General features: G+C 57.8%; 1 protein-coding gene across 1 annotated transcript; it reads left to right on the top strand.

Annotated features, from left to right (window-relative positions):
* The first annotated feature begins 1627 nt into the window (after positions 1–1627).
* FDXR (ferredoxin reductase) lies at positions 1628–12699 on the top strand. Its single transcript, XM_040244501.1, has 12 exons — positions 1628–1799; positions 2563–2660; positions 6948–7043; positions 7233–7355; positions 7492–7605; positions 7913–8014; positions 10057–10164; positions 10391–10475; positions 10608–10807; positions 10891–11062; positions 11875–12045; positions 12189–12699. The coding sequence occupies exons 1-12, from the start codon at positions 1721–1723 to the stop codon at positions 12317–12319; spliced, it is 1479 nt and encodes a 492-aa protein (XP_040100435.1). The 5' UTR covers positions 1628–1720; the 3' UTR covers positions 12320–12699.
* The last annotated feature ends 356 nt before the right edge of the window (positions 12700–13055 follow it).

Raw genomic sequence — 13055 nt, 5'->3', positions numbered from 1 at the left:
GTGTTCTGTGCTTTGTATGTGGCTGTTTTAGTCCCTAAATCATGTCTGACTCTGTTGGGACCCCATGGACTGTAGCCCTCCAGGCTCCTCTGTCCCTGGGATCGCCCAGGCAAGAACACTGAAATGGGTTGCCTTTTCCTGCTCCAGCGGATCTTCCTAACCCAGGGTTTGAACCCATGTCTCCGGCACTGGCAGGTGGATTCTGTACCACTGATCCACCTGGGAAGCCCTGTGCTTTGGATATACTGGCCCCTAGACAGTTAAGTTATATAACTAACGAAAAATTCCAGTGACCCCAGATTCTTGCATCTTCCCATACATGGAAAAGCACTAAAATCATTAACTCAAGATGTCTGTTCTTTGTGGTTAACAGTAATCTTTTTATGCTTGATTACATGTTATTTCCAGCGGGGAAAATAAAGTTTACAAATATCTTGGCTCCTCCCTTACCTCTTTGAAGCAGTGTCTCCGAGGAATCTGAGAGGCTGTCTTCCAGGGTAACAGTCCTCAGTAAGGTGCCAGAATAAAACTGAACTCACAACGTGTACATTGTGCATTATTCTTTCAGCTGACAACGTCAAATAAAAAGATAACTTGAGAATGATAAAGCAGTTTAATAAGTAATGAGGAGCTGGAGTGTTGAGGGGATAAAAACGGGCGCTAACCTTGCTTGGGAGACGACGGGTCAGGGAAGGTTTCTTCAAGGATGTGCCTGACAGGAGGGCCCTTGGGGTAGGGAGTGGGGGAGGCGGCATCACAAGTATTGGGTCAGATGTCACTAGGGCTGTATTTAAAAATACATCTTGTTCATTATGAATTTTTTGCCTTAATTTTCATCTTTTAAAACATTGCATTACAATATTATTACCTCGATTTCTGAGGGTTTTGGCGCCTTCTTAAATTTTGCACTCGGGGCCAGCGCAACGTTCGTCTCCGTCTATCCCAGCTTGTTGGATGAGGGTCTACATAAGAGGGTCTACATTGAGGAGACCTGGCTCTGTCCTTAGTACGGAGGGCAAGACTCTCCTGCTGGTCCCTCATCTTTGTAAAGGGGAGGACGGTTACCCAACAGGATCACCGAGGGGTCGGACCGTGTACAACGTCGGAGAAAGTGCCGCGGGAAGACCCTTTTCCCAGACTTCCGGACTTCATCTTTATTACCCAGTGGGAGGGGAGGTGAGCTTGAACCCGGCTTGTGATTGGCTGGGACCGAAACGAGCCGGGATAGGCTCTCAAAGGCGGCGCCTTGCGTCATCAGCGAGCGACGAGAGCGCTCTAGAGGAAGCAGGTAAGTAAACTAAGCTCCTTTGTAATTGGCTCGATCTTTCAGGAGGGTTGAAACAGCAGTGGGGATTTGCTCTCCTCCAAGTCCAGGCTCCAGATAATTGGAGAAAAGGTGAAGAGGGGGGAGAAGTTTATTGCGTCATTTACTGCCCGGAAGTCCTGGGGGGCGAGCCTTCAGAGGAAGGGGGTGGGTCGGGGGGGCGGGCCTTTCCCTGTGGGGCGGTGGGGATAGAGCCACCGCGCCGTTTGGTCCTGAAGCATTGGAGGCGGGCTTGGGGGCGGGGTCGAACCTGTGGGCGGGGGGCCAGAGGAAGGGCTGGGGCGGGGCCGTGCCTGTGGGCCGGGCCAGGGAAGGGCCGGGGAGGGGCCGGGCCCGGCGCGGGAGTGCGGGGCAGCAGGCAGAGTTTGGTCCCCGGCCTGGTTCCTCTTCCCAGGCATGGCTCCGCGTTGTTGGCGCTGGTGGCCCTGGTCATCTTGGACTCGGACTCGGCTGCCTCCTTCCAGGAGCATCCAGAGTAGGAGCAGAGCGCCTCTAGGGCTGGGTGGGAGTTCGGGGAGGCCTGAGAACGATCCCGTGAGAAGTGGGAGCCGAGCCGGGGCAGGGCTGGAGAAGGGAGAGGGAGGGGACCAGTGCTGAGACTGGAGGGGTGCACTTATGTAGACGGAGTGGGGGCGGTGTCCAGGGGCAGATGACGGCCTGAGCACCAAGGTGTGAGGCTGCTGGGGTGAGACAGGGGTCAACAAAGGTGCGAAGGGGAGACCATGATGTCCACAGGCGTAAGAAGGAGTGAATGAGGGGGACAAGGAGGTCTGTGGGGCAGGAGGGAAGTCTGAAGCAGGAGTCTATATGGGTGATAGAGGGCTCTGTGGAAGGAGAGGAGTTAGAAGAGGTAAAACGGGGCATTGTGGGGAGATCCACAGGGATGAGATTGGGTGATACTGGGTCTGTTGGAACATGTGGTATTCTAGCTGGGTGGGTCGGGAAAACCCAGTAAGAAAAATTAAGCAGTGCTGAGCAGTCCAGAGCATCACTTCAGGGATGATGGGGAGTGTTGAGTAGGCCCTCTAAAGCGGGCTCTGGATAGACACACAACCTTTGGGGATTCAGATGGAATAAGGGACCCTGGCAAATGTCAAAGCTTTGAGGAAAAAGAGAAGGAGGATGCATATGAGGGTGAAGCCTGGAAAACTCCGTCTTCTCTTCGACATTTAAGTTGGGATTTGGCACAGGTGAGGGAGTCTTGTTCTGACCTTCCGCCCCCATTCCCCCCACCCTAGACTTCGGCCAGCACTTCTCCACACAGGAGCAGAACCCCCAGATCTGTGTGGTCGGCAGTGGCCCAGCTGGCTTTTACACGGCCCAGCACCTACTAAAGGTAAGCCACTTCCCCCTGGTTCCTTTTCCCAAGATTCACCTGCTGCTCCAGTCCTAAGTGCAAGCCCCACTCCTTTGGGTTTTAAAAGCACTCCTGGATTCCTGATGGGGAAGAGGCTCCCAGCCCATCTGGACAGGACACTTCATACATGCTTTGTCACCTGGGGCTCCCCACTCTAGGTCCTCAGCTCGGAGAGAAGTGTGTTTGCCTCCTGGGTGGTGGTTCATGGCAGACAGTTGGCTATGCTTTCCTGGCCAAGTACTCCAGGGAGCTTACTCCAGACCTGCAGGATAACTTTGTCCTGCCCCTCATCTCCCCTTCTTTCTCCTCTCTCTCCTCTCTGTTCCCAATATCCTGCATCTTGAGGCCACCCCCTCTTCTCAGGCCCTTTGTAACTTTAGGCGCCTCATTGCACTCTCGCCAATAGTTCCAGCCCTCCCCATGCCATGCTGTTTTTTTAGCCTGCTCTCCACTCTCTGTCCTACCCCTTCCCCCACCCCATGGCCAGAGTCTCAAGGTTTATAGTACTAGCCTTGGCGGGCAGGGCCCCAAGGTTGCTGGTTACCCTTGAAACATCAGCAGGCCTTGGTGGGGAGGGAGTTGGGGATGGGAGAGGGGTGTGTGTGATTTCAGCTGACTGAGACATAGGACAATGACCTTGCTGTGGAGAGAGAATATATTAATTATACACTCTACTTAAAAAGTAGGGTGATCAACCTTCCCAGTTTGTCTAGGGTGTGAGGTTTTCAATGCTGGGAGGGTCTTGGGGAGGCCAGGATGAGTTGGTCCCCCTGCTAGAAAGTGACCTAAGCTCACCTTCCAAGCAGCACAGGTAAAAGAGCTAATTACAGTGAAGTGACCAGTAAGAGCCTGGTTAGGTGGGGGTCAGTAGGAAAGTGCTTCCTGGAGAAGGTGTGTTTGAGTTGCACTGAAGGAGGCTCCCAGGCTCTGGAGAGGGTCTCCCACATGTGGGGCTTCATTACAGGTCAGTTTCCATGTGTTACGACAGACCTGGGCACTGGGAGGGAGACCAGGGATCTTCCACAGCTTGTGTAAGGGGAGCTGTGTGAGTAGAGCCTGAAATCTGGGGAGAGGGGGCCTTCCAGGCAGGATCCTCAGTGCCCCTAGTGTGAAAAAAGGCTCTGCCCTGTGCCTACTTTCCCCATGGGAGGTATGGGGGGTGGGCACCGGGGCCAGTTACAAGCTGGTCCCTGCCCACTGGGAGCTTCAGACTACCAGCTATGGTCCTGCGACAGGAACATGAGGCACGTTTGGGACAGTGACACTTAGCTGAGTCAGGCACTGTCTACACAGCATGTCCTCACAGCCTCAAGACAACTTGGGAAGCGAGTGGCATGACTCTTGCTTCAGAGGCGAGAATGCTGAGGCCGAGTGAGGCTGCCCAAGGCCCCACCACTGAGCAGGGAAGGCCTGGGTTCTGAGCATGGACTGTCCGATGGCAGAGCCAGCCCTGAAGGTCCATGCTGGGCCATTCAGTTACCCATCACTGGACGCTGACACGATTCAGGCACGGCTTGGCCCTGAGAACATGGGCATGAGCAGGCAGACACGGTCGCCACGCTCAAGGACCTGGCAGCCTACGTGGGGGGTTGTGGAGTAGAGGAGAAGCGGGCTTACGTGATAGTCCAGGACTCCAGTGGGCGAGGGGGCACTGTGTGCAGGAGGGACACCTAACCCAGCCAGACGGGGTGATGTCCTTGATCGATGTCTAAAGGACAGAAGGAGGGGTGGGGGAGGGGGCCAGAGAGCCCAGGGCACAGAGAACTACCTGACGGACACCCAGGGGAAGGGAATGCGGGTTTGGGGCTGGGCGAGTTCAGGAGGTGGGAGGACGAGAGCAGAGGCTGGAGGAGGTGCGTGGGCCCGGGTGCTGGGGGCCTGGAAGCCCCTGAGCAGGCTGGACTCCGGCAGTTTCTCTCAGTGCTGTCTATCCCCCTCCCTCCATCAGAGTCCCCTGGGGGACTGGTGAAAAGGCACATTTCTGGGCCTCCTTTCCACCTAATCAAGCCATGACTGGGGCCCAGGAATCAACATTTGAAAACAGCATGCCTCCCTTTGTCCTGGGGGCGCAGTTGCCACAGGTGGTTGGCTTCACCAAAGGGTTTTAGGCAGGGTGAGGGGGTGTTGAATGCACCCTGATTTCAATCTGGAGCTCTCTGCCTGCAGGGTGGGAGGCAGGCTGGTGGCCAGGAGAGCAGCAGGAGCCGCTGGGATGGCAGTGGGGAGGATGGAGGTCTGATTGGACACGGACGAGGGGAGTCAGAGAGGAACCCCAGCTTCTGCCTCAGGGTGGAAGGAAGCCCAGGAGCAGAAGGGGAGAGCTTTGGGGGAAGGGGACTGGCTTCCATCCGGATCAGTGTGAGGTGTCTCGGGTGAGCTGTCCAGGGGTCTCAGGCTTGGTAGGAGGGCTGGGCAGAGGAGAGTAGAATGTCATCAGTAAATCCACAGGAATTTGAGGTCATAGGAGGGAATGATGACACCTCCCCAGGGAGGGTCCTGGGCAAGGGGAGGGGACCTCAGATTGGAAGAACCTCCGAGAATGTTCTTGTTAGAGAAGGAATAGAGCAAAGAGGACCTGGGAAAGAACAGCTAGAGGGATTGGAGGGATAGGGGAGAGCTAGGAGGCACCAGTGGTAAAGAATCCGCCTGCCAATGCAGGAGACACGAGATGAGGGTTCGATCCCCGGGTCGGGAAGATCCCCTGGAGGAGGAAATGGCAATCCACTCCAGTGTTCTTGCCTGGAGAATCCCATGGACAGAGGAGCCTGGCGGACTACAGGTGGGATCCCAAAGAGTCGACTGAAGTGACTTAGCGCTCATGTGAGAGCTAGGAAGGAGGGGCTTCCTGGAAGAGGAGTCCGGTCCTGAGAGAACCAGTGAACAGGTCCAGCGGGTTTAGTCTTGTGGAGGTGGCCTTGGAGAGGGCCCTGTGACCTGGAGGGAAGGCTCCAAGCTGGAAAGAAGGAAAGATAAGATGGAAAGGCAGATAGTGTATGATATTGACCTCCAGGCTAAGCAGTTTGAACTTTGTCCTGTGGCCGAGCAGCCAGGGAAGATTCATGAGCCAGGAGGTGAGACACAGCCACCACAACTGCAGTGATAGTAATGACAGCTTTTGATTGAACACTCGCAGCGGGTCTCGCCCGGGGCCGAGGGTGCAGGCCTTGCTCATTGCGTCTGGAGCATCACACCAGAAGGAATGTTCCTTGGTCCAGAGAAGTTAAGAATCATTCCAGCGGCACAGAGTCAGATAGTGGTGGTGCTGGGTCAGCTCCCATGGCTGTTGACTCCAAAACTTCAGCTCTTCAAGGGCACAGTGAGGTCAGCGGCGAGGAGGGAGGTGGTTCTGGTGCCACCTGTGGATGGCACTGATGGGGAGAGTCAGCAGGCACGTTGGGCAGTGGCGGGGCCTGGACTTGGACACAGGCAGTGAGCTTCCCAGGTGGTGCTAGTGGTCAAGAACCCTCCTGCCACGGCAGGAGACATAAGAGAACACTGGTTCGATTCCTGGGTTGGGAAGATCCCCTGGAGGAGGAAATGGCAACCCACTCCAGTATTCTTGCCTGGAAAATTCCCATGGACAGAAGAGCCTGGTGGGCTACAGTTCATGGGGTTGCAAAGAGTTGGACACGACTGAGCAACTCAGCACACACACAGGTGTAAGTTTCCAAGGGTGGGTCTCAGGTCATCCACAGGCTGGGCATTTCTAGAAGTGTCAAAGGGTTCTAGGACGGGGCTGTGTGTCACACCTGAGCCAAGTAGACGGAGAAGCTCTCCTGATACAGCCCCGGTGGAGGGAAAGCTGCCACCTTCCTCGGCTGCCTAGTGGTCTCGCCGTCTCAGTGGGCTGGTGGCCCTTGAAGTCAGGCCCTGGCTGCCCTGGCTCTGGACTGCCCATCCCTCTAGTCTGGCTCTCAAGGCAGGTGAGGACAGGTGGGCCTTTCTCTCTCCTGTGTCCTCAGCCCACTGAGCGGGGCTGTCCTGCTTTGCCCTGGGAAGGGCAGACTTAGCCTCTGCTTCAACCCCACCAGGGCTTCCCAGGAGGCCTACCCATGCAGGAAATGCAGGCGATGTGGGTTCCATCCTTGGGTCGGGAAGATCCCCTGGAGGAGGAAACGGCAACCCCCTCCAGTATTCTTGCCTGAAGAATCCCATGGACAGAGGAGCCTGGCGGGCCACGGTCCACAGGGTCGCAGAGTCAGCCACGACTAAAGCGACTTAGCACGCAGGACACTTGGCCCCACCGGCCGCTGCCCTCTCCCCCAGCACCACTCCCGGGCCCACGTGGATGTCTACGAGAAACAGCTGGTGCCCTTCGGCCTGGTGCGCTTTGGCGTGGCGCCCGACCACCCCGAGGTCAAGGTGGGTGTCTCTGGGCTCAGAGCGAGGGTTGAGAGACTTTGGTCAAGATGCGGGGAGGAGGGAGGCTCCCGGACCTCATGGGATGACCCCAGGCTCTCTGGAGGGGGTGACACTGTGGGGTGAGGGTGGCATTGCCGTGGGCCCTGGCACTGCCCCACCCTCTAACCCCTCCCCCGCCGGGCCTGGCAGAATGTCATCAACACCTTTACCCAGACGGCCCGCTCTGACCGCTGTGCCTTCTACGGCAACGTGGAGGTGGGCAGGGATGTGACCGTGCGGGAACTGCGGGATGCCTACCACGCCGTGGTGCTGGTGAGTGCAGGCGGGTGGCGGGGGTGGTGGCTGGGGGGACGCTTTGGAGAAGGAGCTGGAAGGAGGCCAGTGAGAGCCTGGGTGCTGGGCTGCCCAGTCCCTTAGCTGCCACTGAGGCCTCTGGGTCTGTCCTCAGAGCTATGGGGCAGAGGACCATCAGGCCCTGGAAATCCCCGGTGAGGAGCTGCCCGGCGTGTTCTCGGCCCGGGCCTTCGTGGGCTGGTACAATGGGCTTCCTGAGAACCGGGAGGTGAGTTTTGGGAGCCCTCCCCCGGCCTCTTCCTGCCCACTCCTCAGCCAGCTCTTGGCTCCCATAGCTGGGGGAAGGGGCAGCCACAGGCCTGGGAGGTGGCCAGTGAGATGAGACGTGAGGCATCAGGCTGGCCAAGGAGGGAGGCTTCTGGGAAGAGGGGGTGATGGGTGGTGGGGGCGGGACCTGGGTTGGAGCTCTGAGCACGGAGGAGCCTGAGGCTATGGCTGGGGATGGGGCATGAGGCTGAGGTCAGCCTGACTGAGGCCCAGGCTAGGTGAGCCTCATCCTGATCTCTGCCCCCCAGCTGGCCCCAGACCTGAGCTGTGACACCGCCGTGATTCTGGGGCAGGGGAACGTGGCTCTGGACGTGGCCCGGATCCTGCTGACCCCACCCGACCACCTGGAGGTGAGTGGGTAGGTCAGGGGCTACAGGGGTGGGAGTGGGGGGTTACACCAAGGAGAGGAGGCCCCTGCCTTCAGGGTTTGGGCCTCATCCCTCCAGACTGAACTCAGCGCCTGCTTCCCCACATGCCGGGCAGAGGCCTTTTAAACGGCAGCTTTATCTCATGCTATTTCCTCATCACTTTCTGTAGCTACGTGGGCTTTTTAAAAGGAAAAGTTTTCAGTGTACACACACCACTGCCCCTGCTCAGAACCCTCTCAACACACCTCCTATGTGTGCACGTGCGTGCTACATTGCTAAATTATGTCCGACCCTTTGTGACCCAACGACTGTAGCCCACTAGGCAGCTCTGTCCATGGGATTCTCCAGGCAAGAATAACTGGAGTGGGTTGCCATGCCCTCCTCCAGGGGACGTGAAAGTTGCTCAGTCATGTCTGACTCATTGCGGTTGTATAGTCCATGGAATTCTCCTAAGCCAGAACACGGGAGTGGGTAGCCTTTCCCTTCTCCAGGGGATCTTCCAGACCCAGGGATCAAACCCAGGCCTCACACATTGCAGGTGGATTCATCTGTAATTAATTTTTAAAAATAATTTCAGTTAGTTTATTTTTGTCTGTGCTGGGTCTTCGTTGCTGTGCAGGCGTTTCTCCAGCTGCACTGAGCAGGGGCTGCGCTCTGATCATGGTGTGAGGGTCTCATCGCGGCGGCTTCTCTTGTCTCAGAGCACAGGCTGTAGGGCGCGTGGGCTTCAGAGGTCGCAGCTCCCGGGCTCTAGAGCGCAGGCTCAGTAGTTGTGGGACACGGGCTTAGTTGCTCCAGAGCACATGGGATCTTCCCGGATCAGGAATTGAACCCATGTCTCCTGCATCAGCAGGCAGATTCTTTATTGCCGAACCACCAGGGAAACTCACCTGTATTCATCTTTTAGTTCCTGGTTCAGTTGTTCCTTCCTCCAGGAAACCTTCCGGGACCATCCTGAGTAGGTCTACATCCCCTCCTTCGGTGGACTCGGCTACTTTTTGTTTCAAAGTATGTCACCACTGCAGCGTTACACTTACTGATGAATATTTGACAAGCCTCTCCCTCCCCAGGTCAGAAGCTCTGTGCGGCCAGCACCACGTCTCTTGTTCACCATTGACACTGCCTGCTATGCCCCTTGCACACTTGGTGAACACTTGTTGAATGAAGATAGCCAGCCTGGTTTGCTACTCAGTTCAGTTCAGTTGCTCAGTCGTGTCCGACTCTTGGCGACCTCATGGACAGCAGCATGCCAGGCTTCCCTGTCCATCACCAGCTCCCAGAGCTTGCTCAAACTCTTGTCCATCTAGTTGATGATGCCATCCAACCATCTCATCCTCTGTCATCTCCTTCTCCTCCTGCCTTCAATCTTTCCCAGCATCAGGGTCTTTTCCAAGGAGTTAGTTCTTCGCATCAGGTGGCCAAAGTATTGGAGTTTCAGCTTCAGCATCAGTCCTTCCAGTGAATATTCAGGACTGATTTCCTTTAGGATGGACTGGTTTGATCTCCTTGTAGTCCAAGGGACTCTCAAGAGTCTTCTCCAACACCACAGTTCAAAAGCATCAATTCTTCCACGCTCAGCTTTGTTTATAATCCAACTCTCACATCCATATATGACTACTGGAAAAACCATAGCTTTGACTAGACTGACCTTTGTTGGCAAAGTAATGTCTCTGCTTTTTAATATGCTGTCTAGGTTTATCATAGCTTTTCTTCCAAGGAGCAAGCATCTTTTAATTTCATGACTGCAGTCACTATCTGCAGTGATTTTGGAGCCCAAGAAGATAAAGCCGGTCACTGTTTCCATTGTTTCCCCATCTGTTTGCCATGAAGGGATGGGACGGGTTTGCTGCCAGTTGGAACCATTTGCAGAATTGGCGGCAGTGCTCTGTCTGGCCACCAGAGGGGACAGTGTTGCCATTTCAGGCTGCCAGCCTTCTCACCGCCCAGGCTCTGGACACCAACAAATGGAGAGTCCACTTCCGCTGTCAGTTTCCAGTGACTTTAAGGTCCTCCTTTTGTGCCAGAAAACGGACATCACTGAGGCTGCCCTGGGAGCCCTGAGACAGAGCCGGGTGAAGACGGTGTGGATTGTGGGCCGACGTGGACCCCTACAAGTGGCCTTCACCATAAAGGTGCTGGGGTCTGAGGGCCAGGGGCCAGGGTCCCTTGGGAGGTGTGGCAGGGCAGAGCTGCCCGGGGTGGACGAGGGGGAGCCAGGCACGGCCCCCTGGGGCCCAGAGCCTTCCGTGGTGGTGGGTGGCGGTGGTGTTTCCCCTGGGCTGGGTTCTGGGGTGGGCTCAGGAGTGGACAGCGCTCTGGACCTGACCCTCTCGCCCGCTCCCCACCCCCACCCCCAAGGAGCTTCGGGAGATGATTCAGTTACCAGGAACTCGGCCCATGTTGGATCCTGTGGATTTCTTGGGTCTCCAGGACAGAATCGGGGGTGAGGGGCCCTGGCCTGGCTCTCCAGCTCACTAGGAGGGGATGGTCTAGGTCAGAGAGGGCTGGGGGCAGGGTATGTGGGGAGAGGGCTGGAACCCAGACACTGCCCTGAGATGTCCTGCATTGCTGACAGAGGCCGCTCGCCCCAGGAAGCGGCTGATGGAACTGCTGCTTCGAACAGCCACGGAGAAGCCAGGAGTGGAAGAGGCTGCCCGCCGGGCATCAGCCTCCCGCGCCTGGGGCCTCCGCTTCTTCCGAAGCCCTCAGCAGGTCCTGCCCTCGCCAGATGGGCGGCGGGTGGCAGGCATCCGCCTGGCAGTCACCAGACTGGAGGTGAGTCTCCTGTTCCCCAGAGACACCCCCGTTCTCAAGTCTCCCTACCCCCCAGCCCGGTGTTTCCCACACTTTCTCCACAGGGCATTGGAGAGGCCACCCGGGCAGTGCCCACTGGGGACGTGGAGGACCTCCCCTGTGGGCTGGTGCTGAGCAGCGTTGGGTATAAGAGCCGCCCCATCGACCCCAGTGTGCCCTTTGACCCCAAGCTTGGGGTCATTCCCAATGTGGAGGGCCGGGTTGTGGATGTGCCAGGTGAGAGGGCGTGGCGGGGGCACAGGGAGGCTGGTGTCTCTCAGGGCTGTTTTGCATTCATTCCTTCATCAGGTGATATGCATTGAGAAACTGTTCCGAGTCAGGCCCGTGACTCAGCCCCACCCACCTCCTGGCCCTACGAGAAGTCCCCAGTGTAGCTGAGGTGCCCACTCGTATGTCTGGTTATTAAATCGGGCTCTGGGCTCGGCCAGGGCTGAGACTACAGATTGAGCAGCAGCTTAATCCTTGTCCTCGGCAAGTTACCAGCCTGGTTAAGTGTGTGTGCTATGCTCAGTTGCTCAGTCCTGTCCCACCCTTGTGACCCCATGGACTGTAGCCCACCAGGCTCCTCTGTCCACGGGGATTCTCTGGGCAAGAATGCTGGAGTGGGTTACCATGCCCTCCTCCAGGGGATCGTCTTAACCCAGGGATCAAACCCAGGTCTCCCGCATTGCAGGCGGATTCTTTAATGTCTGAGCCACCAGGGAAGCCCCAAAAACCAGATACCTATCTAGTTATTAATTCATTCAGTCAGTGTTTACTGAGAGCCTGCTGAAGCAAGGTGACAGGACCCAGCTCCTACAGGGAGCGCCAAGATGCAGGGACCCTAAGGTGTAAGGTGGGGGGCGGTGCATGGTGAGAACACCTGGGTGTGTTTGGGGAGGAACTGAGGGCAGTGGCAGCAGACGAGTGGGCCCCACTGACGGGCGCTGGGGGCCATCCTCCTGGCATGTGTGTCCTGGGGCTCAGGCTTGTCAGGGTGCCCAGCCCACTCCCCATTCCTTCGCCCTCTGTCAACCCCACACCCCCAGGCCTCTATTGCAGCGGCTGGGTGAAGCGGGGACCCACGGGTGTCATCACCACCACCATGACTGATAGCTTCCTCACCAGCCAGATGCTGCTGCAGGACCTGAAGGCCGGGCACCTGCCGTCTGGCCCCAGGCCGGGCTCTGCAGCCATCAAGGCCCTGCTGGACAGCCGAGGTCTGGGCCCCGTGTGAGCTCCCAGGAGTTGGGGGGGGGCGCGGTGGGGGCGTCTGGGGGAGGTCCTTGGGCCGGAAGGGGGCTGCTCCCCACTGGGGCAAGGGAGCAAGTAGAGGTCCTGAGCCATCTTCCCTCTGCTGCAGGGGTCTGGCCCGTGTCTTTCTCGGACTGGGAGAAACTGGATGCTGAGGAGGTGTCCCGGGGCCAGGCCTCAGGGAAGCCCAGAGAGAAGCTGCTGGATCCTCAGGAGATGCTGCGGCTGCTGGGGCACTGAGCCCAGATCCCAGCCTGGCATGGTGCAGAGAGAAGAGGAGGGTGACCCCAGATCCTAGCCCCGCTCGGAGAAGAGAGGAGGCGCGCTGGGCAGCAGAGAGGCGTCGGGGTCAGCCTGAGCGGGACTCTGCACCCCGGCTGCGTTGTCTGCCCGTCCTGGCATACGGCCCTGGCTGCTGCTTCTCCAGGGGCGTGGGAGCACTTTCTTGAGCCAGAAGGTCGCTCCTGCCAGTGTGGGTACTTTTCAGCAAGGAGATAACCTTAGTTAGGGATGGAGGCAGGTACAAGCTGACCTCCCTCCCTCCTGTCTCTCCTGCTGGACTGTGAAGGGTCCCCAGGTCAGGAATATGCTGGAAATAAAGCACCTGCCACCTAGGGTCACTGGTTCGTGTGCGCGACATCTTTCGAGGCCCAGGGTCACCTTCCGGCCGCGGCTCCCCTCCAGTCGCCAGGTGGCGCTGCAGAGCCAGCTCCCTGCCCTCAGGGGGCCGGTGGGGGGTTTTGGCAGCCCCGCCTGGCGCCCACCAGTCTTCCCAGCGTGGCCCTTTTGCTGTGGCCGGCCTGCCTTCTGCCCGCCCTGCAGGCACTCTGTGACCCCAGCCTGCCTGCTCCGCTCGCCTTCCTGTCAGGTCCCCGTCCCTGGTTTGTCTCCAGCACAACCAAGTGCAAGACAAAAAGTGGGAGCCAGAGCGCCGGGGCGGGGGGGGGGGGGGGGGGGGGGGGGGGGGCCCCCTGGG

The sequence above is a fragment of the Oryx dammah genome, unplaced genomic scaffold, assembly GCF_014754425.2.
Source record: "Oryx dammah isolate SB20612 unplaced genomic scaffold, SCBI_Odam_1.1 HiC_scaffold_8, whole genome shotgun sequence".
In the NCBI taxonomy this organism is placed as follows: domain Eukaryota; kingdom Metazoa; phylum Chordata; class Mammalia; order Artiodactyla; family Bovidae; genus Oryx; species Oryx dammah.
The sequence above is the reverse complement of the archived record's forward strand: the minus strand, read 5'-3'. Positions and strand labels throughout refer to the sequence as shown.

What these genes read in the sequence shown, in the direction of transcription:
- FDXR (XM_040244501.1), top strand. Translation starts at nt 1,721, where the DNA reads ATGGCTCCGCGTTGTTGGCGCTGGTGGCCCTGGTCATCTTGGACTCGG. An exon ending in TCCTTCCAGGAGCATCCAGA is followed by an intron (nt 1,800 to 2,562) that starts GTAGGAGCAGAG and finishes CCCCCACCCTAG; the next exon opens with ACTTCGGCCAGCACTTCTCC. An exon ending in TGGCAGTCACCAGACTGGAG is followed by an intron (nt 10,808 to 10,890) that starts GTGAGTCTCCTG and finishes CTTTCTCCACAG; the next exon opens with GGCATTGGAGAGGCCACCCG.